Raw genomic sequence first — 24,226 nt, 5'->3', positions numbered from 1 at the left:
TTCAGATTTCGATTCATAATTCAGAAGGAAACGTTTATTTCACAGTTTGATCACAGAAACAGTTTACCAGAATCTTCTCTCCTGTGTCGGCTTCGGTCTAGTTGTACATGGAGAAGTTGGACCACTGAAACGAAACAAAAGGCAGTTTGTATAATTGTTAGTATCTCTGATGCTCACACTAAAGTGATGAAATGCACATTTAGTGAATTACTGTACTTTTTTCCATTTTATGCTACTTTATACTGCTAGAACACTATATTCCAGAGGGAAACGTATTTTCTACTTTACTACATTTAACAGCTTTATTTACAAGTTACTTGCAGAGATTTAAGATTTTACACATAAAAATGTGTGCTCATAAAAAATGATGCATTGTTAGAGATAAAACTACCCCACAGTGTGTAACACAGTGAAAACTTGGCACACCAACCATCTACAGCAGTAAAATACTATTAATACATTACTGCATTGTTAATAATAATAATAATCCAATCATATAATAATGCCATTTTGCATTACGAGTAGTTACATACTAAGAAACATTGTCAATGCAGCAGAATTTGTATTTTCATATTGCAGTATTGCCACTTTTACTTCAGCACATGATGTTTCTGCCACACGTTATCTTTTTGTATGTTGGATGTCTTCTTGAGAAACAAAAAGAAGATTGCATGACATTAAGTGGAAATAGACTTGCCTCACTCCAGGACATGCTGATCACTCCATCTGAGGATTTGTCCTCGAAAACATCTGTAAAGAAACCATAAATATCAATTTTTTTTTAATGCAACATAGGCTTCAAACACATTATGATTTGAAAAATACTCTATAGGCTAATCCATGATACTGTGCACTGTTCTGTGATCATGTGATGTGTAGTATGAGTTGAGTTTGAGGATTCAAGGTGGATTCAGTTCTTCAGTCCTGCCACTTCATTCTGAAAGTGATGTGATTGGTGGTTTGCCATGTCACTTACTTGACACATTTTCCAGGCGTAACATGAGAGTGATGAAGCTCTCCATGGAGATGCTTGAGAAGCCCGAATACCGGAAAGTCATCAGCCTCACCATGCTGTCATTCGCATCCATTCCTGGTGCAGACACAAGGAGAAAGTGACAAGTACTCCAGTTACAATTGTGAATATAAAGCAGTGCTAGAAGCTTATTATTAAAGGTGCAGTGTGTAGGATTTGGTGGCCCCCTAGTGGTGAGAGGAGGGGAGTTCATTCTGGGCTACTGTAGAAATATAAACAGCTCATTCTAATGTAACGAAAACACAACAATTATTATTTTCAAGTGATTATACACTAAAGAAAACATAGTTATTAATATTATACTCCTATTTCTGCCAGTAGATCCCCCTAAAGGCTACACACTGTTCCTTTAAGTGTTAAATTATATTTCAATTGGTAAATAGTGTTACCTGCAGCCTCAATTGCCTTCTGGAGCTCATAGTCAGACAGGGATCCGCCCTGATTCAAATCTGCACGATGAAAGTAGTTCTGCAAAAAAAGATTAAACTAAATTTAGACACTAAGAGCACTTTAAACATGTATGTCAGTTTTTTATTATTAACTGAACATCCGATAGTCCATGTCTACAATTTTTAAAGAAGTGTCTTGGGTGAATAAATTCATATAAATATGAATTTAATGCTGCATCACCTTGTATTTGTTAATCTTCTCCCAGAGAGTAGAGAACTCAGCGAAGGTCATCGTCATCCTTTGGTCGATCTTTGCACGTTAAGGTTGTCTCATCAAAAACAAACAATTTAATTTAACTCCTTACCAGAATGTTGCGATTTCATTTAGACTTTCTGGCATGGTAATGTGTTGTGATTTGTGATATAAGAAAAAACAACATTTTAATAGTTTTTTTTTTAAGGATACATCCACCATAGCGATCATGCTCATGCAGGTATCCAAACCAAAGCCGTTCCAGCTGCCTGTGAATGGTGAAAATGGAAAAATCCCCAAAGTAACTCGACTGGTTGTAAAACTGCCAAAAGATTTGGAGTCATGATTCACAACGAATGAATTAGGATTTGGAATGTTTTCAGAGACATATAAATCAACTCACCATGAGGGAAGTTGTCATTCAGGAGCTTCTGGAGCTGTCTGGCTTTCAGCTCACCATACTGACAACAGAAAGTGTGATCGATTGATGTCAGAAAAAGAAATGAAATGGACAAGCAGATGGATGAGTGGAGAGAGAAAAATAAGACACCTGATCAGCGTAGCGGTTGAACATGGCGCGGGTTGGATTCCAGTCTTTGGTCTCCTCCTTGTTATTGTCCTTGTCCCTGTCACTGTCGGTTGGTGGCTGAAGATGAGAAGTTAATGAGTCAGACATCAAATTGGTGAATTAAACTTGCTCTCTCTAACTCACAGCTAAAGTCAGCACTTCATTCTTTTATTTCATACCTCGGGAAGAATTAAGTTCTCTTCCTCTTCGTGGTCATGATCGTGTTCATCATCTTCATCATCATGGGGACTGGATGCAGCGGAAAGTGTGTTAAAAAGGATTATGCTTATTTTCAGTTTCTACTAGAACTTGTTTTCATGTGTTAATGTTAAAAAAATATATATATTTGTCTTATACCGGCTGTGCTGCTGCACATCTTTTCACCCTCTGTCTGACCTGCCCAAAAAACAAAAAAGCCCACTCTGCTTCCTGGTTTACCTACAAAAATATGTCATCCCTGGAGCACTCTATTATGCAAATGTGTTACTTGGTGACATCACCACGTTACAGAAGAAAATGCGGGACTTCAATCAAGGTGTTTCAGGCAGTTCAGGAGCAGTGTTTCTGTGGCGGAGAGTAACTCCCTTTGGCGTGGACTTTGGGCATTGTAACTTTGCAGACCTTTTACACGCACAAAAAAACTATATAACACACTAAAGGAAAGGGGGAAATCACAAAAACTTAATAGGTCCTCTTTAAAAACCAGACTTCTAATTATCTGAGGATTATTAGGCTATAAGAATTCAAAGACCTCAGATAGTTTAACTTTAGCTCGCACTTTAACTTTAAAGCTGTTTTAATTGCTAATTTAATTGCCAATTGTGGGCAGTACAACAAAGCTGCAACACAGCATTGACACATTATCACTTTATTAAGTTGTTGTGGTGAACAACTAAAGTCAGAACATGCTTATTCTCCCCAAAGTTATAAGTATCAGAGGCATTTATTAGCCCTACTTCTATGCTAATCCATTTTCATTGGCTTAAAGTAGTGCCATCAGCTTTTAAAATAACCACCATGTGTATGTTTATTTGGTAGAATGGAAACTTCTCCTCAGCTTGCTAAAACCCCAAATTCCTAAAATTATTCTCAAAGATAGCCTTTACTCTGATTAGGGTTGGGAAATATATTGATATTATATCGTTATTGGGATATCAGACTACATATCGTCTTAGATTTTGGATATCGTAATATAGCATAAGCGTTGTCTTTTCCTGGTTTTAAAGACTGCATTACAGTAAAGTGATGTAATTTTCTGAACTTAACAGACTGTTCTAGCTGTTCTATTATTTGCCTTTACCCACTTAGTCATTATATCCACATTACTGATAATTATTTATCAATTATTCACCAATCCCGCAGTCAACCCTACAATATTGTTGTAATTTCGATAGAGGTATTTGGTCAAAAATATTGTGATATTTGATTTTCTCCATATCGCCCAGCCCTAACTCTGATGTACTGCTAATATCGCAACTTTAAATGGTATCAATCATCTTGGCAAGGCATTGGTCAGATATTCAAATGAGCAATCCTTGTTTTGGTATAAAAGCTTCCACTGGGACTTACAGTATACACAGTATGTCAAATATCAGTAAGTCCTTACCTGATCTTGGTCTCAGCCTTGGAGTAGACAGTGAGAACAAAGTCTGCACTCATGTGGGGTTTCATGGTGGAGGGGATGATCACGTACTCTCCTGGCTCCAGACTGTGCTCCTTCACCAGATCCCTGTCATAGGTGTAATACTGTTCCAGCTTCATAGGCGTGTTTGCTCTAAAGAAAGAGGACCTCAGGCGTCCTTGTGGTGTCTGGGGAAATTATGAACCTTATTTAATGAAATGAAACTTTCTTCCTGAGCATTAAATTGCATTATTCAGGATTATTTAAATGTGGAATTGGCTTTGTGTGCACAGGTGGAGTGTGATGTTTGTTCTTACCCCTGGTGGAATCTGATGGATGTGAAATAGGAAGAAGAAAAAGTCATTATGCAGTTTTTATACCTGCCAAATTGGCATTTTGTATAATTAATCATTATTTAATGAGCCCAAAGTTCCGGATGCAAACCTTATAGACGGTAAGTCCAATTGGGTAGGATTGTACACTTTTGCGCTTCTGCTGCTGCTGAGGTTTCTGCATCAGAGAGAGGAAGATGTTTTTGTCTCCCTGCTCCTCCTCGTCTATTATAGTCACCTGCATGCGATACTGAGGGTTCGTCGCAAAGGAAGCTACAGGTGATGAGAAACATTAACAATGTCAGATGACACTTCAGAGACAGTGTAGTGTTTTTTTTGCGCACATAAAAGGAAAAAAAGACACAACAAACATGTTGTCCTTGCAGTTATAGTTGAAGGTCAAAGCATTGGGCTCACAGTATAACGTGTTGCCGCCTGCAGATCTCCCTGCTACCCAGCTACCATCGTAGGTCATGGATTTCCACTGGCAGGTGAGGTCGCCGTCGATAAAGTTGGGGTTCTCACAGCAGATGGACAACATTTGGAAGTGGTGACAGAAGTCTTCCAACTCCATCCTAACAGACAAAGATATGCAAAAGAAAAAGGCCAGATGTCAACCGCTGGGACTTAAAGGTCCAGTGTGTAGGATTTGACAGCATTAATGTAGCTCGTTTACCAGAACTCTCCATCGTTGCGGTCAAAACACTTGTCCCGATCTTTTCGGCTTATTCTACCCCACACATCGGACCTGAGCACAAGAGGAAAATAAATGTGTTCTTCAGTTGTAGCACAGTTAGTTTTAACATGCACATATGGGTGGATGCATGATTAATTCAAGTACTTATCACTCCACTTTCCGTTCCACTCTGTTCTGCCCCAAGGGTTCATGAGCCGCACCAGCTTCACGTTGGAGCCGTAATACTCAACCTTAAGATGATATGATAATTTGATAAATCAGAAACAAAAATCTTTTCTATCAATCTATGCGCAACATGAACTTTACCTCAGTGACTGCTGTGACAGAATAGGCGTGTGCATCCACTAAACCAGTGTCCGCTACAGTGTTCACCACCTCATTCTGAAACAGACAAAAAAATTCAAATCACACCAGTGACTTTCATCTTTTTTTTTTTTTTTTTTTACCCTTAAGTAATTGGGTCTTACCCCTTTCTGGGCGGTCCCGCAGCAAATCATCGACCTACACCCGGTGGCTCTGCTCAGCGAGTTCCACAGCTCGACATCGTGGCCTGCAGTGTGGGCCTCCTGGAGTTTGTACGTCATGTTCAAGCCTCCGCTGAAGTCCTTGCAGGCCTCTGATGGCAACCCGAGGTTCATGTCTGCGTATGAACCGCACACTCTAAAGGCAGACAGGAAAAATAAATGTCTGTAAATGCCGGTGATTGTCATGGAAACCGTTCATACGTGTTGAGTTCCCCCTACTCTGCCCACTATTGCAGAGGTCTACCATTCAAAGCATCAGCTATTTCTCAGGAGCGATAAACATTCACACGCACACTTACAGCAATTTGGGGTTCAGTATGTTACCCAAGGACACTTTGACATGTAGATTGCACGGTGCCGGGGATCGAACAACCGTCCTTACGATTAGTGACGACTGCTCTACCCCCCATTTGAAATGGTCTAGAACTGCCACTGAATGTAACACCTTATGTCTGGAGACCCACTAAAGTACTTCATATGAGGGTGAGTGAGTTGGTTTCATACTTGGCGTATGCTTTCTCCAGCAGAGGAACCCAGAACTCATTTCCACCTTTGGAGTGCACGGAAAGTAACTGCTTGTCTAGTGTTGGCAGGTGGTCATCAATGACAACATCCACCCACTTGCCGAACCTCCAGAACTGACAAAAGAAAGGACGAGTATGAATTACAAGTTCGCCGATGAACCAGAGTGTACTTTGAAATCATTGTTATGTATCATTAATCCTTTACCCTGAAGTGAAATATCCCTGCATAGTCCTCGAAGGTCTGGTCCATTGGCACAACTTGCACCATCAGGCCTTTCTGGAGCGTCAGTGAGGAAATTGCAGCGAGAAACCAGCAGTTACCTGGTAAATGAAGTAAACAAAATCACTTCCACGTAGACCAAATTTCCACCTAAGCAAGGTGTTTGTTGTCTTTAGCTGTAAGAGAGATCCTTGCTTACCCACATTGCCTTGACCAAAGTCAAAGCGTGAGGCTCCTTTGGTACAGAAAGTAGGATCATCGCTGTTGTTGTGTGCTTTCAAGATATCCTGGACAACACAATGAAGACACGCATGTAAGAACATATAAGAAAAACTGCAAACTTCACAATGTCAACATATATATTCCTCTACTGCACAATTATACACATGTGATCTACTAACATTGCATGATTAAGAAAAAACACATTTTAAAGTATTTACAGCTGGTCGAAGCCACTCCACTTGGGCTTCACGCCAGCGGCTCAAGTCAGGCAGGTCACCCAGGGATCCGTTGTCAGGTGGGAAGGAGTAGTCCACAAACAGCCTCCTTCTGCGGAGGTGGTTGTCTTTCAGCTGCGTGTAGTCTTGGTTGTTGAACTTGGTAGGGTTGGAGGGGCTCCCCTCGGTGCCATCTTGATAACGCAAGTTGATGATAGAGGTGCAGTTTCCAGATTCGGGCATGTTGACGAAAGACTGTGACACAAGGAGAAAATTAGAGAATCTAATTTGAAATGCTGTGAAAAAGATGTGTCTCAGAGACAGATGGAGATAATTACCTGCGAGACAGCTGCCTGCAACCAACTGCTTCTTCCAGAAATGACTTGGAGGCGTCAGTCTGGTCTTTGCAGCAGACTACCCCTCACTTATATTCACTCATGTGTTGCATAAGGCTGGAGTCAGACCCACCCCCACAGAATGTATAGTAAAGCTAAAATGACAGGGTGCAGAGAGGCTTATGATGTATGTCAGAAAACTGGTTCTCTGACATAAATCATCACCTCCAGTAAAATGTCACCTGACATTCTCATTGTCTGCTGTCTTTACCTTGACTTGTCTTGTGGAATTCACATAATTATATTGTCTTTGTTCATGTTTCCTGTTTTCAATGCATATGTTCTTGTTGTGTACACCAGTGGTTCCCAACCAATTTTCTTTGAAAAACTGTTTACCATTGGCTGAGAATTTTGGCACATTTTTCTTGGGCGCTACCTACATAATCAGCTGTGCTGCTCATCCCACAAATGCATGATCCTTACAAGTTGGACATCATTGTGAAGGTAAATAAACAGGCTTTCCAACGATGTAAAATACAATGACCATTAGCATTGTAACAACAGAGAAATAATCCACCAAACACAAATTTCCAAACTTTTTTTTCTGAGTTTATATAATGCTGTGAAGAATAGATAAAAGAAAATATACAATACAACGTGTCTTTGGGACCCTTATAGAGCTATGTACCTCTTTGTTAGGGGCAAAATTGTTAGACGTGTTTCAGACATAACCATAGTGTTGGAACAACGTCTATGGCGCAAACGTGCAAAAATGTAAACATTAGAAACTCAATAAATAAGTAGTATTAAATATCTGGGCTGCTGTAAGGGATTGTATTACAGATACAGCGCGTTACTTTTATTGTGCACGCGGCACGCTCTCTTCAAGAACCCTTCAGTGCTCTCATTGGATCTGTCTAATGATGATTTCATGCTAATTTGGGCTTGGGGTTGTGAAATAGCTCCTGAACTGTTGCAGAATTATTAATGCACTACACAACTTATCAAATTCTGATTAGCAATTAGAGCAGACACAGAGCAGAAAGTGAATATATTAAGTACCAATGTCAGTGTATACGTTCACACCAGCTGCAGGAACAATGTACACTTAGCAAGTCCTGACATGACAATAAATCGCTCAGCGTGTTCCCTATAGTTAGATTGGACAAGTCGTGTCTAGGCAGGATGTACGGCATGTATGACAGCTTCAAGGAATTTTGCATATAGCACTGCAGCACTCGGCCCATATGCAAATAAGTAGAAGGAATGTTAGTAAAAGCAGAGTCAGCACAGGAAGTATGCACAGAATTGGTATCAGAGAAAACCACAAATAATAGGAATTCTGTGTTTTTGAAGAACTTATATAGCTTCAATCTTCCTCTAGGGTAGATCACACTCATACAAGCAGGATGCCTTTTAACACCTTATACCTGTAAGGAAAATGTACCAGACTGTAAAGCAAGCTTATTTATGACACTTAGTGAGAGGATCTCTGACATATTGATCATGTTTGTGACGTACAGACAAGTCATGATACAGAAAATGAAATACTGGATGTCGGTTTATGCTCTTATTCATGTTTCCATAAAAGGTTGAAAGCACAAGCGTACGAAGAAGCAACAATTTTTTCTTCCATTAACTCCTGATCATGGTTATAATAATAGTTTTGAATTTTCATTTAGTTTTTATTTTATTCTAGTTTTGACTTTTCAGTTCCATTTTAGTTCAGTTTTACAAGGAATGGTTGATGGTTGCATGTAATATAAGACTATAAACACAATTTTACTAAGTCTACTGTTTGAACGAGCATTCCTGCATTTTGAATGTTTACACATGCTACTGACAAGTTTAAATAGATTGATTATGGTATGAAGGTAACCACTAATTATCAGATATAGGGACATTTTTGCTGCTGTGAAACAAGAGCAAACTAAACTTGCTTTAGACAGCTGAATCATCACTGGGAAGTGAAACGTGGTGTGTTAATGGTGATCATATGTGATCGGGTCTGTACCCAGAATGATTATAGTTCATTATGTAAGTACCAATTGTTTGTTTGCCATGTTAGCAAAATGGTTCTATGACAGACGACGTCCATCACTTTGGAGGAAATATCTCAACAACTATTGAATGGACTGGATGGACTTGTAACACGAGTCTATGCACATAATTACACTCTACTTCCAAAAGTATGTGGACACTCCTAAATAGTGGGTTTGCACACCTTAGCACATTCAGACACATTGTTTGGATTCGTCGAAAGTCTTGAAATCTGGTACGGACGTTGGCAAGTACAGTCCCTAACACAACTTTTTAGATCACACTTAAAATCAACAACTGATTATGGAAAATTAGGAACAAAAACACTAGTTTATCACATGATTGTGAATTTTTACACTGCACATGTGCATAATTTCTTTGATATTCAACTTGTTCATAAATGCCAAATAATTTATTGTGCTCTTTGTAGTTTGAGAGCCATTTTCTTATAGTCCTTGTTCTTTTATGATAAAAACCTTACTTATCAGCCGAACCGTTTGAAATGTCTGTGTTTTGGGAAGCCCAGAGAACACTTGCAGAGAGAATTAAAAATTTCAGTTGGCTACGTTCCACTTCAGGGAGGCCCTGGTATTGTGCATGCTGGCTCACTGAGACACTTATGGAAATCAACCACCATTATCAATTTCACTTGGGCTTTTCATACTATAACAAATCAAATGTCTTCTGTGAAAAAGGTCATTGAAGAGCAGTTTTACTTTTTAGTATATTACATCACCTTTAGATTTGCTTTAAAGGGCATGTTTGTTACAGTTGAGGCTCAACAAAATGTAACACCATTGGTTTCAGTTAACAAGCTGTTTTGACACTTTATTATAATTCTCAAACAGTTCAGTTTGCTTTTTAAACAGTGTAAAATGATTTTCAACGAACACCCATCTTCAGCTCCGTGTCCACGAATCTTGTCATCTGAATCAGATGGATGTCTCACCACATGCTGGCAGGCACACTGAGGCAGAGTCACTGCAACCACTTAATCAAATTCAAAAGGATAAGAAACAGGAAGTTAGTCTACAAATTATTTCAAGACAGTTTCTCTACGATGCTGACGGTTAATGTTCAGAAAACCGAGAGTCACCACTAAACAATCTGCCGGTAATTCCAGCTATTTCAGTTTAGGCTTCATCACAACAATGGACAACAGTTATTTGTGTATTAAAGCTGAAAAGCTACCTGTAACATTCACTCTGCAGACTTCAGGGACTGGATCAGACTGGCAGAATGACACCTGTAATAAAACAAATGTGGAAAAATGAGAACAGAAGAATACATTTTGAAAACAGATCTTCCTTCAGTGTAGCTTTCAAAGACTCAGAAACTTGGATAAGAGACAATCGTCAGTTGTCGCATCGGACGGCACTTCCTATTCCAGGTTTTCATCACTGACAAAGCTACACAGGGATTCATCTACCTCTTGATAACCTTTTCATTTAACTCACCATTGTACAACACAAGTTGAAGCACTTGTATTTAGGATTTAACAGTATTTAGCTCATTTAAAAGCTGCAATTTTGAGGTTAATGTCAACTCTGAACCAACATCCATTTGCTGCAAATCATTACATGCAATATGTCCGTTCAGATGTTCAAATCAACCAAGTACCGAGTGTTGTCATTGTACAAAGGTGAGTATAAAAGAGTAAGACTTAATTTAAACATGTGAAATTAAAATTAACTTACGAGTTCCATCTCAAGGTGTAGCTGCAGATGCACCCCATAAGATGATTCACTTTCTTCGAGAAGAATCTTCTTAGTTAACCAGCCAAACCTTGAGAAACCAGAACAAAGTTAAAAACGGTGAATACCAGCACTGATCAAGCCCATTTGAGAAGATGTTTTTGCAATTTTGTGTTCAGAAAACCGAGAGTCACCACTGAACAATCTGCCGGTAATTCCAGCTATTTCAGTTTAGGGTTCATCACAACAGAAGCAGCCAGTTGCCATTTTTATAACAGTTGATGCATATTCACCTGCAGGAAATGAATGGTCAGCTGGTTTGGCTGGGAGCATATGCAACACTGCATCGCAACATCTCTTATGGCAGCTCACACGCTTGTTCAGCTACAGAAGGAAAGAACAAGGTTAGGATTTGTCAATAGTGACATTAAATAGATTTATTTTGACAGGTTAGAGAACTGCATCATCTAATGTTCAGAAAACCGAGAGTCACCACTGAACAATCTGCCGGTAATTCCAGCTATTTCAGTTTAGGGTTCATCACAACAGAAGCAGCCAGTTGTATTTTTTTTTATAACAGACCGAAGCATATTCACCTGCACAAAATGAATTGTCAGCTAGGAGCATATGCAGCACTGCATGGCAATGCAACATCTCTTATGGCAGCTCACAAGCTCGTTCAGCTACAGAAGGAAACAACAAGGTTAAGATTTGTTAATAGTGACATTAAATAGAATAATTTTTGACGGGTTAGAGAACTGCGTCATCTAATGTTCAGAAAACCGAGAGTCACCACTGAACAATCTGCCGGTAATTCCAGCTATTTCAGTTTAGGGTTCATCACAACAGAAGCAGCCAGTTGCCATTTTTATAACAGACAGATATTCACCTGCGCGAAATTGATGGTCAGCTGGTTTGGCTGGGAGCATTTGCAGCACAACATCTCTTATGGCAGCTCACAAGCTTGTTCAGCTACAGAAGGAAACAAGGTTAGGATTTGTTAATAGTGACATTAAATAGATTTATTTTGACGGGCTAGAGAACTGCATCATCTAATGTTCAGAAAACCGAGAGTCACCACTGAACAATCTGCCGGTAATTCCAGCTGTTTCAGTTTAGGGTTCATCACGACATTTAATGGCTACAGCAGATTTTACACAAGTAAAAACACAATAAACAAACCTCAGTCGTGACTTTCCATCATCTTGAATGAGTCCATTCTGGCATGTCTTAAAAGAAGGGGGAAAAAACAAAACAATAAGTACCTTCCATTAACTGTTTTTTAAGATTGATCACCACAGAAACTTGCAGTTTGAGGCTCAGAACAGTGAGTTATGAAAAACATCGTCAGTTGTCGCATCAGACGGCACTTCCTATTCACAGTTTTCATCACTGACAAAGGCATTAAAACATCACAAAGTTGTGTTTCCTTCACTATAACTCACCTTGCAGGGAGATCAGGAGACCCCTTATATCCAATGTAACATCTGTTAAACTTGGGCAAACAGCTGCAAGACTGAATCCCACCTGTGGAAAAATAAAACATTCATAAATAACATTGCTTCTCCGGACTACAGAGAAAATACAACCAATATTAGGCTAACATGTATGAGGAAGTTAAGAGTTATTAACTTAGGATTACACTAAAACACCAAGTTTATGATATTTTCTCATTAAAGATCACGAGAAAGCAACAAGGCTCAAGTTGGACCACATTGTAGTAATAGATTTAAATGAATTTAACCGTAAAAAGACACGTGTCTTTATCGATTTCTAGAGGAAGCAATAATTGCACTTTTACAGTAAAACAGACATCCTATTTTAAATTTCAGAATAATGTATAAGCTATAGCAGCTTTTAGCTTATTTAATACATTTAAATTTGAATACTTTTATTGTTATTTTATTAATCTAGTTTTTACTTCACTGTTACTATAGATTTTAATTCCATTTTATTACATTTTTATCATTTTATTGTCTCCCGTGCATTGGTCTCAAATGGTGTCATTGTAAAATTGTTGAATTGTTTTTGTCTTTTCTGTTGTTTTCACGGATCACACTTGTTCTGTCTTACTTGGGGCTTGTCAGTCATCTGAAGCACTTTGAACTGCACTAACCTGTCTGAAAGGTGCTAGTATTATTATAATGTATATAATAGTAGAAGTAGTAGTATTGTATTATACGTTAATCAGAATCTAAAAGTATGAATTTGCCTCTGAGTTGTTGTGGAGTAGAAGTATAAAGCAGCAGAAAATGGAAGTACTCAAACACATCGAAATTTGTATTACAGTACTTGAGAAAATGAACTCATACATTTTTAAGAATAACTCATGATCAGTAATTAGCACGACTTTTATACATCTCACTTAATAAACCAAATCTTACCTTGTGTCTCATCTTGTCCATCTCAGTGTTCTCCACGTGGCTGCTTCAGGCCCGTAAGGACAATGCTAACTTTAGCTTCAACTAGCAGATATTATCACGTTTTAACTATAAAGTCACAAACTACAACTCAACTAGCTTGTTGTTAAGAAAGTCAGTACTGTGTCCTTGTATTTACTGATCAATCTGAACAAGCTTGGTGAAGAACTAGCGAAGACAAGAGCCACATGTGAGACCGACCAGGTAACCTCATAGCTGGAGAAGAGACAGCACCGTCGCGTTGGTGACGTATTTATAGGCAGAATGTCGCAGGAATTAAACGTCACTTGTGTTTTGGTTTTGGCGCGTTATCAAACCACGAGGCGCTCTGTCGCTCCCTGCTGTACCGGAAGGTGAATGTCACGACTTCCTGTTGTGCATTTGGATTAATTTACTCTATGTGTATAAAAAATAATTTATCATTAATGATAATGATACTAATAATAATTATAATAATAATGATACTAATAATAATAATAATAATAATTATAATAATAATAATAATAGTTAGTATAGTAGTAGTAGTAATAGTTAGTTGATTATATTTTGTATTATTCATCTGAATCTGCAAAGTAACTAAAGCTGTTATATAAATGTAATTATGTAAAAATATTTGCATGTAGAAGCATAAAGTAGCATAAAATGGAAATACTCAAGTACAATTACTGCAAAATTGTACTTAAGTACAGTACTTGAGTAAATGTACTTAGTTACATTCCATCACTGCATTAAATCTAACCTGAATCATCATTTAGGATGTTCATCAGGGACATTATGTTAATGTTAGTTCACTGCAAACTGTTTCTGATTTACTGTCCACTAACAACATTTTAAGTCTCTGATGTTTGCTCTGTTTCAGGACAATTTGAAGGCATTAACTATCCTTCCCTGGTTTTTGTGGAAGGAGTGGTTATTATTATTTTGTTTTGCTTTTTTTTGTTTTTTGTTTCATACTTTATTTTTTTCCTTTTTTTTTTATCTCTGTTATCACTTTCTTTATTCCTTTATTGTTTTTCTAATTTTCAATCAATTTTTACTTTTTCACTATATAATATATAAATAACTTAGGAATGATATAAATTTGAACTTCAGATGTAAACAAATGTAAATTTATGCTAACTCCTGCACTCCTACAATAAATCTTATGTAAAAAAACAAGTTACACATGAAAATATATAAATACAATAATAGTTCAAGTGCTATAAATTATAATGGAATAGCCTATTTATTGTATATAATAATAGAACTTAATGCTGTAAGTCAAAAATAACAACGCGTAAGTATTCGGTATACAGTATATTGTAACAAAATACATTAATATGGTAAATTTAAGTTATTAAAATAACTCAAAACATGCAATGTTGACAGTAACTTGTTGTCTTTATGTTGGGTTTATATTAATGTTTCCCAAAGATACTTAAATAAATCCCACACAATTAAAAAAGCAACATCTTATTTGAAGTATCATAAACACTATTAACACATATCACTATCATCAGTAAATTGAGTTGGAACACCCTGTGGCCACAGGGCAGCACTGTTTCACAGCTTATTGGCTGGTTTTCTTCACTAATTACATGGAGAGTCTCATTGATTGTAAGTTTGTCAGTCTGGAGACTCAGTTCGTGGCTGTGAGCGTCATTTTGTTCAGGATTTATTGGATATCACATCACACCTCCAGACCCAGAACACATTTCCTTCAGCATTTTACCACCCAGCAGTTTCAGGTAAAGTTATTAAACTTATTTAAACCTGTTTTTACACAAAGTTTCTTATTTGCTCCATCCTGTATGTGCTTCTACCACACCTTCCTCAAACCTTCACCTAGAAATTATCCAAAGAGAAATAAAAAGTGCTTTTTGGGTTGCAGTGTTGCTACACAACAAGAAAATACCTTTTTATCAGTGGTGGAAGAAGTACTCAGATCTTTTACTTAAGTAAAACTAGCAGTACTACAGTAAATAGCCTGCATTCAAAATCTTACTCAAGTAAAAGTATAAAAGTATTAGCATCAAAATATAAAGTAGAAAAAGTACTCATTTTGCAGAATATCCCATTTCAGAATCACATCACATATATTTTATTACTGGATTATAATTAGTTATACATTCATGTTTTCATCACTTTAATGTTGCAGTTGGTAAATGTGGAACAAATCTTCATTACTTTAAAAGTAATGAAAATATATAGAGTTTATATATTGCTTGGTAGCTTAATCTATAATAATATATAATCATTTTTTAGTTGATTAAATTTTGTATTATTCATCTGAATCTGCAAAGTAACGAAAGCTGTTATATAAATGTAGTGATGTAGAAAGTTAAATATTCGCCTCTGAGATGTAGTGAAGTAGAAGCATAAAGTAGCATAAAATGGAAATACTCAAGTACAATTACTGCGAAATTGTACTTAAGTACAGCACTTGAGTAAATGTACTTAGTTACATTCCACCACTGTATTTAATCTAACCTGAATCATCATTTAGGATGTTCATCAGGGGAATTATGTTAATGTTAGTTCACTGCAAACTGTTTCTGATTTACTGTCCACTAACAACATTTTTAACTCTCTGATGTTTGCTCTGTTTCAGGACAATTTGAAGGCCTTAACTATCCTTCCCTGGTTTTTGTGGAAGGAGTGTTGGGGAAAAAAAGACAAAAAAGAAAGCTAAGTGTGTGTGTTACTTCTTGAAGTGAATGAAAAGTGTGTGTTTGGGGTCAGTTAGAGTAGCAGCTTGAAGGTGTGTTTGTGTGTTGATCCACTGCAGCAGCATGTTGCCACCTGTGAGGAAGGACCGGGTCATTACTCAGCTCCCAAAAGTTAGTAACACACACACACACACACACATACACACACATGCTCCGTAATGCAATTACAGCTAACAAGAGTCTTAAATGCTGCTCTTTGTTTCTCTGAATGTCAACGGCTGCAAATTTGGAAAATGTTGCTGTCCTCACAAAACCTTTTCTGTCGGTGATATTTGAGTTAAGATATAAGCAAGGCCTGTTTTCCTGGCTATATGTAAAGCTGATACTTTGGAAATTAGGGCTGTCAATCGATGAGTAAATGTATTTACTGTATGTAAAAATATTTAATCACCATTAATCCCATGATTGTCCATAGTTAATTGTGATTAATTGCAAATTAGTTTCTTTCTGTTCCCCACTTTCTGTACAGTGTTTCAGTCCGAGCGCAGCGCTGCACACCAAAGATGGCTTCCACCCACAGGTGAAGGCTGCTTGCCAGGTACAGAAGACCGACACAGTGAGGTGAGATCACAGGAAGGTTAATAAGACAACGCACCCGGCTGCCCAGCCTGCTACTAACTACAAACACTGTGACATGTGTTTAAACTTAATGAGTTTGTTCAGGCAGGGCCCTTTAAGTCACGCTATGACTGCTGTGTCAGCTGACAGCCGTCGACCTCGCCCCATCACATCTGACTGCACTGATCTGGTGGTCTATTCAAAGAACAAGGCCGGGGATATTTTTAACAAATTGCATTAAAACAACTCAATACTTTAGAGCTTCTCTACTCTGTCTGAGGCACTCATACACAAATGTATAGTTTAATATTTAAAACGAAAAAAGGCTCAGTAAATGCCTAAATCAGCAAGGCACTGCCTTTTTTTAGAAAACAATAGAACATTTGTGTATTTGTTAGGGACTATTTTCCGCCGTGGAGTAACACATTTGGTGTAAAAACAACTATTATCTCTCTTTTTCTCTAATAGTAAGATTTATGCAGAAAACCTTGTACCTAACACACACAAAAGACATCGTTTTATGACTTTTTATATATTTAGTAGGGCTTTCAAAGTTAACCGATAATAACGTGTTAAGGCTTATTCGTTTTAACGCCACTAATTTCTTTAACGCATTAACGCAACTTGCGATTTTTAGGTTCCGTTTTAAAACGAGAGTGAAGATACTGACATCATATGAAACTAGAAAACCTAAAGAATCAATTGGTACCAACCATGTCATACTAGCTTGTGGCGAGGAGGCTAAATAACACTCCAAACTTACGCTAAATTTTGGCGAAAAAAACTGTCATCGACATTTTTAAAGGGGCCATGTTATGACTTGAGCATATTATTTTATGCTAAATGCAGTACCTGTGAGGGTGTCTGGAACATATTTGTCATGTTTTGTGTTGTTAATTGATTTCCAATAATAAATATATACATATATTTGCATAAACCAAGCATATCCGCCCACTCCCATGTTGATAAGAGTATTAAATACTTGACAAATCTCCCTTTAAGGTACATTTTGAACAGATAAAAAATGTGCAATTAATTTGCGATTAATCACGTTTAACTACGGACAACCATGTGATTAATTGCGATTAAATATTTTAATCGATTGAAAGCCAGAAAGCGAACTCTCAGTACATTTAATGAATTAAAAAGATAGTCAGCGCTGTGCTCTTTTAGGTTGTAAATGCATGTTGAAGCATAGCATAAGCAGATAATCATCCTTTTAAACCACTTTAAGAGTGCCTCAATCATATACATGTTCCTTAATTTGTGATATTAAAATGATTCGTCTTTAATGTAAGAGCAGACTGAGGACCAGGATCAAATTTAAAGTAACTTATTTTAGAATATAACAGTTTAAGGGGGCTGTGAGGCATAGCTACTATGAAAAGGGGTTAACTGATGTTATTGATCATGTTGCTGTGTGTTTTTAATGCTATTGTTGGAGTCATGGATGACTGTATTGGCTTTCTGTTGCCAGCTTTAATATCGCCAAGGTCATCGTAGTGGGAGACGTTGCAGTTGGGAAAACGTGTCTGATCAGCAGGTAAGAAGAACTCATGAATAATTAGATCAATTAAAGGATTACGTGGCCGTGTTAGATGTTTTTATTACATTTTGTTCTGATTTGAACCATGACTATATTACTTGTTGAAGTGTTTCATAATGTTATTTGTGCGTTTCAAAGGTTATAGCGCCACAAAAAAAAAATCATTACATAAATCAATAACATTTCTACATTTTGGATGACTAAATTCATTACAGGTAAATGTTTATTTTTTGCCTTTTAGCTTAAAGCTGAAATACATAACTTTGAGCAAATCTGATAAAAAAAATAAGTTATTTTCATAAAACGGTCACTATATCCTGACAGTAGTGCATGAGACAGGTAAGCTGAAAAAAATTATGTGCCTCTGTGTCCTCCGGTGCTCCTAATGGCATCTGCAGGATTTCACAGACCGGAGAAAAACAACCAATCAGAGCTAAGCTGGAGCCTGTCATCTCTGAGCAGCTGTCAATCACTTGCAAACTCTGATCAAACGGTCAAACTAGGCAGCGCTGATCAAATATGAATTAATATTCGGTTACTGCAACGGCTTTTTCTCGCCTCAAATGTTTTCAGAAACATCTTGTAGTGCACTGTTTAGCTGTAAAATGAGTTTGCTCTGGCTGGTGGGCGGTGCTTGGTATTTCCTCAACTGATCTCAACATGGCTGCCGGGTCACAAACTTTCTAATTTTACAGCTAAACAGTACACTACAAGATGTGTCTGAAAACATTTGAGGTGAGAAATAGGCATTACAGTAACAGAATATTGATTCATATTTGATCAGCGCTGCCTAGTTTTACCGTTTGACCGTAGTTCGCCAGCTGCCCAGAGACTCCTCGGCTCTGATTGGTTGTTTTTGTTCGGGAAAAAAAAAAAAAATGTCATTAGGAGCACTACGAGGACACAGAAGAACATGATTGTTTTCACAGATTACCTGTCTCATGCACTACTGTCAGGATACAGTGACAGTTTTATAAAAAAATAACTTTTCAAAGTGACCGACTGCAGCTTTAATGCTTTTAATTTCACATTTTCATGGAAGTGCTGGAAATCTCCCCGCTACAACAGAAACACTTACACACAGAGTCAGCCTATGCACACAGTTGCAACTCATTGTTTTCTTTGGGAAAGGTCCAAATCATCATTGAGGGTTTTAACCGAGTTTGTGTGAGTTACATGTGTGGCTATATATTTTTTTCTCCAATAATTTAGTATTTAATTAATCAGGTGAGATAAAAGTAATTTGTTAGGTTTGCCTTGTCTAAATGATCAATTCTAAGAAATCACTTCAGCACCACAAATGTTTCTAACATTTTATACACAAATTGATCCATCAAAAAGGGATAATAGTGGAGAGATTAATTGCTAATAATAGATAGTACTGATTTTTAATTGCAGCTCTAAAATAAATCCCCTCTCTCTCACTGTTCCCTTGTTTCTTTAAGGTTTCGTAAGGGTGCCTTTGATAAGAACTACAAAGCAACCATTGGGGTGGATTTTGAGATGGAGCGTTTCGAGGTGCTCGGCGTTCCCTTCAGTTTACAGCTGTAAGTATGTCGCTATGAAACACTCAGTTCATAGACTGAGCCCTAAATGGGTCAGTGAGGTCTGTTCAATGCTAGCCTGACCTTCATCTGATGAAGTTAACATTCTTGAGTGTCTGAGTATGAGGTCACATGACACTTCTGAAGATACACAACATCCTCTAAATTGGACTTAAATTGGGCGCCTTAAATGATGTAATTATGTTCTTCCTTCACTGTTTTGGTCACGCATTCAGTGCACATGTGTAGAATTAGTTTAACATCCAAGAAGGACAGACTGCAACACAGAAAGTCAGTGAACTTTTAAAGCTTTCACTGGCAAATCATCAGTTCTATTTACTGTGTAGTACTCTGGACTCCCGATCCTCTTCTTCTGCTCCTTGTTGAGCTTTTTTATGCGATGTGGCTCTAGGGATGGCAAAGACGGCCTGTCGCTGAAATATCTCAACAACTATTAGATGGATTATATCATATTAGGTCCCATTGATAAGAAGTGAAACCTATGATCAGAATAGTCACTCTTATGACTCTTACTCACATTGGTCTCACTTAGTGAATCGAAATAGTGAAAATAAACTATTTCTAATTTTCTGGGGACCCCTTGGAACTCCTTCAAGGACCCCTGGAGGTCCCGGGATGTGTCAAAATACCATTTTAAATTAAATATTGTGGTGCTGCAGAGATGTCCTGGCCTGAACATCATATTCTAAAACATCTGATCTGTTTCAGGTGGGACACGGCAGGTCAGGAGCGCTTCAAGTGCATCGCTTCAACATATTACAGAGGAGCACAAGGTGAATGATGCTCAGTCTTTACAGTATACTATTACAACTCTCACCTTTCACTGAAGTAAATGAACAGTGTTGTGACACACACACACACACACACATACAAACACTTTCTCATCATGCTCTTTGTTTGACTTCTCTTCATACGGTTTGTCTCTTCACGTTCCTCCAGCCATTATAGTGGTGTTTGACTTAAGCTGTGGGGGCTCTTTAGAACATGCCAGGTAAGGGATATCCCATTCTGATCTACTTATTGTATCATTACAATAGCATTTGAGGTCTAATAATTGTCTTTGTGTGTGTAGGCAGTGGCTGGAGGATGCCATGAAGGAAAATGACCCATCCAGTGTTTTACTGTTCCTTGTCGGTACCAAGAAAGACCTCAGTGTGGGTGAAACTAATCAAAAATGAGTCAATTAACTCTAGTCGATAGTCAGAAAATAAACCAGCAACAATTTTGATAATTAATTAAAATGTGAAGTTTTGTTAATGTTATTTTTTAATGTAGTTTAGTGCTGTATTTTGGCAGGGGTGATTTTAACAGTAATTTTAAAAAAAAAAAAAAAAAACTTTTTAAAAATTATCTTTCAGAAGAAATTTTTTCTTGCTAATATCTCCAGGGCTGCAACCAAAAAGTATTTTATTATCATTGATTAAAGGACCAGTATGTAGCAATTAGGGGCATCTATTAAGAGAAATGGAATATAATATTCATAACTATGTTTTCTTTAGTGTATAATCACCTGAAAATAAGAATTGTTGTGTTTTTGTTACCTTAGAATGAGCTGTTTATATCTACATAGGGAGCAGGTCCTCTTCACAGACTTCACTACTACAGTAGCCCAGAACGGACAAACCAAACACGGTTAATTTTTCCTGCTTGGGTCGGAGTCGATAACGTTACTCGCTCCAGTCGCCGCCGCTGCTCTCTCTCTCTTGCTTCACCACTCACTTCCCATGTACACACACACTCTACACACTGGCTCTGCTCCACATGACCTACGCTACTCTTATAACAACTGGCTCTATAGAGAGGGCCATTCACGTTTTCGTGTCAGCCACCGTAGCTCTTCTATACGCTCGGCACACGGGACAGAGTTCAGTTGGTTGCAATCTGCATCCTCACAGCTAGATACCCCCAGATCCTACACACTGCTCCTTTAGATAATTTTTGCTTAATCGTTTAGTCCATATAACTTCAGAAACAGTAAAATATTTCCATGACAATTTCCTAGAGTCCGTCAAATGTTTGTTTGACAGTCCAAAGTCCACAAATATTCAGTTTAATATCATGTAAGGCAAAGTAAAGCAGTACATTTTCCCATTTGAGAACCTGGAACCATCAGATGTTCGGCTCTTCTGCTTCAATTATCAAAATAGTTGCAGAAAAATGTTCTGTTGATCGATCTGTTTATCGACCCGTCGTTGCAGCTCTGAATATCTTACTTTTAGTTTATGATGAGCCCAATTCTGTAGTGACCAATGGCCTAAAGCTTGTTCTTTCCTTCAACACTTTCCTCCACTTCCCTGTTCCTATTGCCTTCTCTCTCTCTGTATTTCGCTCCTCAGTCTCCTGATCAGTTGGCTCAGATTGAGGAGGAGGCCATGAGACTCTCTGAGGAAATCAAAGCAGAGTACTGGGCTGTGTCTGCCAAGTCAGGTGGGAGTCAAACACATAATAGCATGAACAAATCCCCGTCAGTCACCATCACTTACATGCTGTTCTGTTATATCCTCTTTCTGTCTCACTAAACTCTTTCCTCCTTCTCTTTTATTGTTCCAGGAGATGGTGTCAGGGATTTCTTTTTCAGGTTGGCCTCTCTGACTTTTGAGGCCAACGTTTTGTCCGAGCTCGAGAGAAGCGACTCGAGGCACGTCGGCGACATTATCAGTGAGTCAGTTAGTGTCATTTTTAAGAAGGCAGTATCATATCCTATTTTAAACTATTTTTGATTAATTTACCAATTTATTGGTTTTATTTTATTGGCTTTATTTTTTTATTATTATTGTCAACAAATGATAAAAAGAAATGCCTTACCCTACCTTCCACACCTCACTACTGTCTGTGGTGCTCCATTTGTTCCGGTTGAAGATGTAAATCTATTAAAAACAAGTCACAAATATATACATTAGTTTAATTTTAAGTAATGCTAAAAAAATCGAGCATCACTTAAACAGTAAACAGTATTCATTATTCAAACACAGTGGTGGAAGAAGTAATGCTACCCAGTATATAAATATAAAAGTGATGAACACATCAACATTCATCAATAATTATAATTCAATAATATAATACATATTATTCTGAAATGAGCAATTCTGCATGAGTATTTTTACTTTTGGTACTTTAAGTAGGCTATATTTTCATGCTAATACTTTTGTACTTTTACTTAAGTAAATATATATATATATATATATAGTACGGTATAAATGATGTTTTATATTTATAAATGAATGTTGGAGCTGGTAAAGTTGGAGCTCATTTTAATTACTTTATATACTGCTGGGTAGTTTTAATCTATAATAATACATCATAGTTGATGATTATTTTGTATTAATAATCCAAATCTGCAAAGTAACTGTCAAATAAATGTAGTGGAGTAAAAAGTAGCCTACAACATTTCCCTTTTGAGATGAAGTGGAGTAGGAGTATAAAGTAGAATAAAATACCCAAATAAAGTACAAGTATGAAAGTAGCCTTTATGTCCAAAGAAAAAGACAAATTTGAAAAGAAAACTTTCTTTCTTATCCCTTTGATCGTTTGGCGACCTCCAGCTTTGGGAACCAGAACCACTAAAATAATCAACAAAACCCATGTTCATGGTAATGAAGTGTGGCTCATTTCAAGTTTTTAATAGCTTTTAATTGTTAGGATCAGCTTATTGTTGGTTGTGATGTGATGTGATTTGCTGACAGTAAGAAATACATATAATTTATCACTCAAACATGTCCTACTGTATCTCAAATTGTTCATCTGAATGCCAAAAAATGTAAAAGGTGTTGTATTTGCTTCCCACAGGACTCACAGACAGCACAGACGCTGATCACAAACCCAGAAAGAAGAAATCCAACTGCTGCTGAGGAGGGAGAACGGCCGCCTGCATGCACTGTTCCTCCGACTACACGGCAACACTCAATGGCACAATGAAGGGGAAATTAAACTGATAACATTGACTCAGCATGCTCAGTGTGGATACCATGATTAGACCCGATGTCAACTAAATCATGTTGTATTTGTGTTGTTCTGCAAACGGTATGAGAGGAGGTTGTACATAATGAATTCTAAGTTGAGGCTGTAAACAACAAGAAGTCCTCTCAGGAATGTTTGTACTGCTTGTCGGGGTCACAACAAATAAAGCTTTGTGAGATGCTTGACATTTATTTTAAAAGACGGAAGATTATTCTCCAGTTTTATTAAACTACACCTGCTTCCATAAACACGTGTCTGTCTGAAGCAACATTTTTCTCACACATGGGAGAAAATATCAGCACCAGACTTTGTGTGCATTTTTTTTTTTTTTTTGCTTCCTCACTGGTCCTCCTGTCATGTGTCTGTGTGCTGCTAATGTGATGCATACGCCAGCTCCCATGACCGTAGTCATACCCACAACGCATCTCTCTCCTCTGACATCAGGGTTGTCATGACAATGGAGGGATTGTTTCGCAGGGATGCAAACAAACAGGAAGTTTCATCCGAAGCTAATTGATTCCCTCACTCAGTTAAAGTCAAGACGGGAGGAAGAAATCTTCCATTAGTCTGCGCATGTTCTTCTCATCTCCTATTTAACACAGATTTTATTACAGCTAATTGATTATGACTTGTAAATAAATTGGTTTTGATCACCGTGTTGTCTCTCTCTTGAAATAGAAAAAGAAAGAAGGCGTAAACAAACCGTGAGTGGAAGTTCTTCACATTCTGTTCCCCCAGCTAATCACATTTCTACCGTGAAGAAACACACACACTTATATGTACATCACATGTCCAGACTGCCATG

At 37.6% G+C, this 24,226-nt stretch overlaps 2 protein-coding genes, 1 long non-coding RNA gene and 7 other non-coding genes across 13 annotated transcripts; 1 reads left to right on the top strand and 9 right to left on the bottom strand.

The window, feature by feature from the left end:
- Positions 1–97: 97 nt before the first annotated feature.
- On the bottom strand, positions 98–6,848 carry LOC119475993 (calpain-1 catalytic subunit-like). Its single transcript, XM_037749155.1, has 21 exons — positions 6,602–6,848; positions 6,361–6,448; positions 6,147–6,262; positions 5,922–6,055; positions 5,361–5,553; positions 5,200–5,274; positions 5,038–5,123; positions 4,873–4,944; positions 4,614–4,771; positions 4,309–4,469; positions 4,182–4,193; positions 3,850–4,052; positions 2,423–2,492; positions 2,226–2,321; positions 2,079–2,136; positions 1,889–1,944; positions 1,664–1,732; positions 1,423–1,501; positions 977–1,090; positions 698–750; positions 98–124 (listed from the first exon to the last, which is right to left on the bottom strand). Exons 1-21 carry the CDS (start codon positions 6,839–6,841, stop codon positions 98–100), a joined length of 2,160 nt encoding a protein of 719 aa, XP_037605083.1. The 5' UTR covers positions 6,842–6,848.
- A 2,926-nt stretch (positions 6,849–9,774) lies between these two features.
- On the bottom strand, positions 9,775–13,327 carry LOC119476357. 4 transcript variants are annotated; one of them, XR_005204003.1, is made up of 9 exons: positions 13,052–13,327; positions 12,113–12,194; positions 11,850–11,896; positions 11,557–11,639; positions 11,264–11,350; positions 10,961–11,051; positions 10,671–10,758; positions 10,165–10,219; positions 9,775–9,963 (listed from the first exon to the last, which is right to left on the bottom strand). It is a non-coding gene; the product is annotated as an uncharacterized LOC119476357 (long non-coding RNA). The 4 variants fall into 4 exon arrangements; XR_005204006.1 differs by lacking the exon at positions 10,961–11,051 and having other exon boundaries at positions 13,052–13,326; XR_005204004.1 differs by lacking the exon at positions 11,557–11,639 and having other exon boundaries at positions 13,052–13,326.
- On the bottom strand, positions 10,049–10,122 carry LOC119476384. The gene has a single exon (XR_005204016.1). It is a non-coding gene; the product is annotated as a small nucleolar RNA SNORD65 (small nucleolar RNA).
- LOC119476393 lies at positions 10,301–10,378 on the bottom strand. Its single transcript, XR_005204024.1, has one exon. It is a non-coding gene; the product is annotated as a small nucleolar RNA SNORD49 (small nucleolar RNA).
- Positions 10,841–10,914, bottom strand: LOC119476387. The gene has a single exon (XR_005204019.1). It is a non-coding gene; the product is annotated as a small nucleolar RNA SNORD65 (small nucleolar RNA).
- Positions 11,140–11,213, bottom strand: LOC119476386. Its single transcript, XR_005204018.1, has one exon. It is a non-coding gene; the product is annotated as a small nucleolar RNA SNORD65 (small nucleolar RNA).
- LOC119476385 lies at positions 11,440–11,513 on the bottom strand. Its single transcript, XR_005204017.1, has one exon. It is a non-coding gene; the product is annotated as a small nucleolar RNA SNORD65 (small nucleolar RNA).
- On the bottom strand, positions 11,725–11,798 carry LOC119476388. The gene has a single exon (XR_005204020.1). It is a non-coding gene; the product is annotated as a small nucleolar RNA SNORD65 (small nucleolar RNA).
- LOC119476391 lies at positions 11,985–12,064 on the bottom strand. Its single transcript, XR_005204023.1, has one exon. It is a non-coding gene; the product is annotated as a small nucleolar RNA SNORD49 (small nucleolar RNA).
- Positions 13,328–14,596: 1,269 nt separating the features above from the next.
- rab34b (RAB34, member RAS oncogene family b) lies at positions 14,597–24,135 on the top strand. The gene is made up of 11 exons (XM_037748039.1): positions 14,597–14,814; positions 15,678–15,906; positions 16,265–16,356; positions 17,831–17,896; positions 19,345–19,446; positions 20,173–20,237; positions 20,404–20,455; positions 20,537–20,618; positions 21,801–21,891; positions 22,015–22,122; positions 23,251–24,135. The coding sequence occupies exons 2-11, from the start codon at positions 15,859–15,861 to the stop codon at positions 23,310–23,312; spliced, it is 768 nt and encodes a 255-aa protein (XP_037603967.1). The 5' UTR covers positions 14,597–14,814; positions 15,678–15,858; the 3' UTR covers positions 23,313–24,135.
- Positions 24,136–24,226: the final 91 nt, after the last annotated feature.

The sequence above is a fragment of the Sebastes umbrosus genome, chromosome 17 (assembly GCF_015220745.1).
Source record: "Sebastes umbrosus isolate fSebUmb1 chromosome 17, fSebUmb1.pri, whole genome shotgun sequence".
Classification (NCBI taxonomy): Eukaryota; Metazoa; Chordata; class Actinopteri; order Perciformes; family Sebastidae; genus Sebastes; species Sebastes umbrosus.
This window is presented reverse-complemented; position numbering and strand designations above follow the sequence as displayed.

Excerpts from the sequence above, each read along its gene's own strand:
- LOC119475993 (XM_037749155.1), bottom strand. The coding sequence starts at position 6,841 with ATGCCCGAATCTGGAAACTGCACCTCTATCATCAACTTGCGTTATCAA. Across the intron at positions 4,945-5,037 it reads AACGGAAAGTGGAGTGATAA|GTCCGATGTGTGGGGTAGAA; the intron begins GTACTTGAATTA and ends TCTTGTGCTCAG. Across the intron at positions 1,733-1,888 it reads GCATGATCGCTATGGTGGAT|ATCGACCAAAGGATGACGAT; the intron begins GTATCCTTAAAA and ends TAACGTGCAAAG.
- rab34b (XM_037748039.1), top strand. The coding sequence starts at position 15,859 with ATGTTGCCACCTGTGAGGAAGGACCGGGTCATTACTCAGCTCCCAAAA. Across the intron at positions 20,619-21,800 it reads GTACCAAGAAAGACCTCAGT|TCTCCTGATCAGTTGGCTCA; the intron begins GTGGGTGAAACT and ends TTCGCTCCTCAG. Across the intron at positions 21,892-22,014 it reads GGCTGTGTCTGCCAAGTCAG|GAGATGGTGTCAGGGATTTC; the intron begins GTGGGAGTCAAA and ends TTATTGTTCCAG.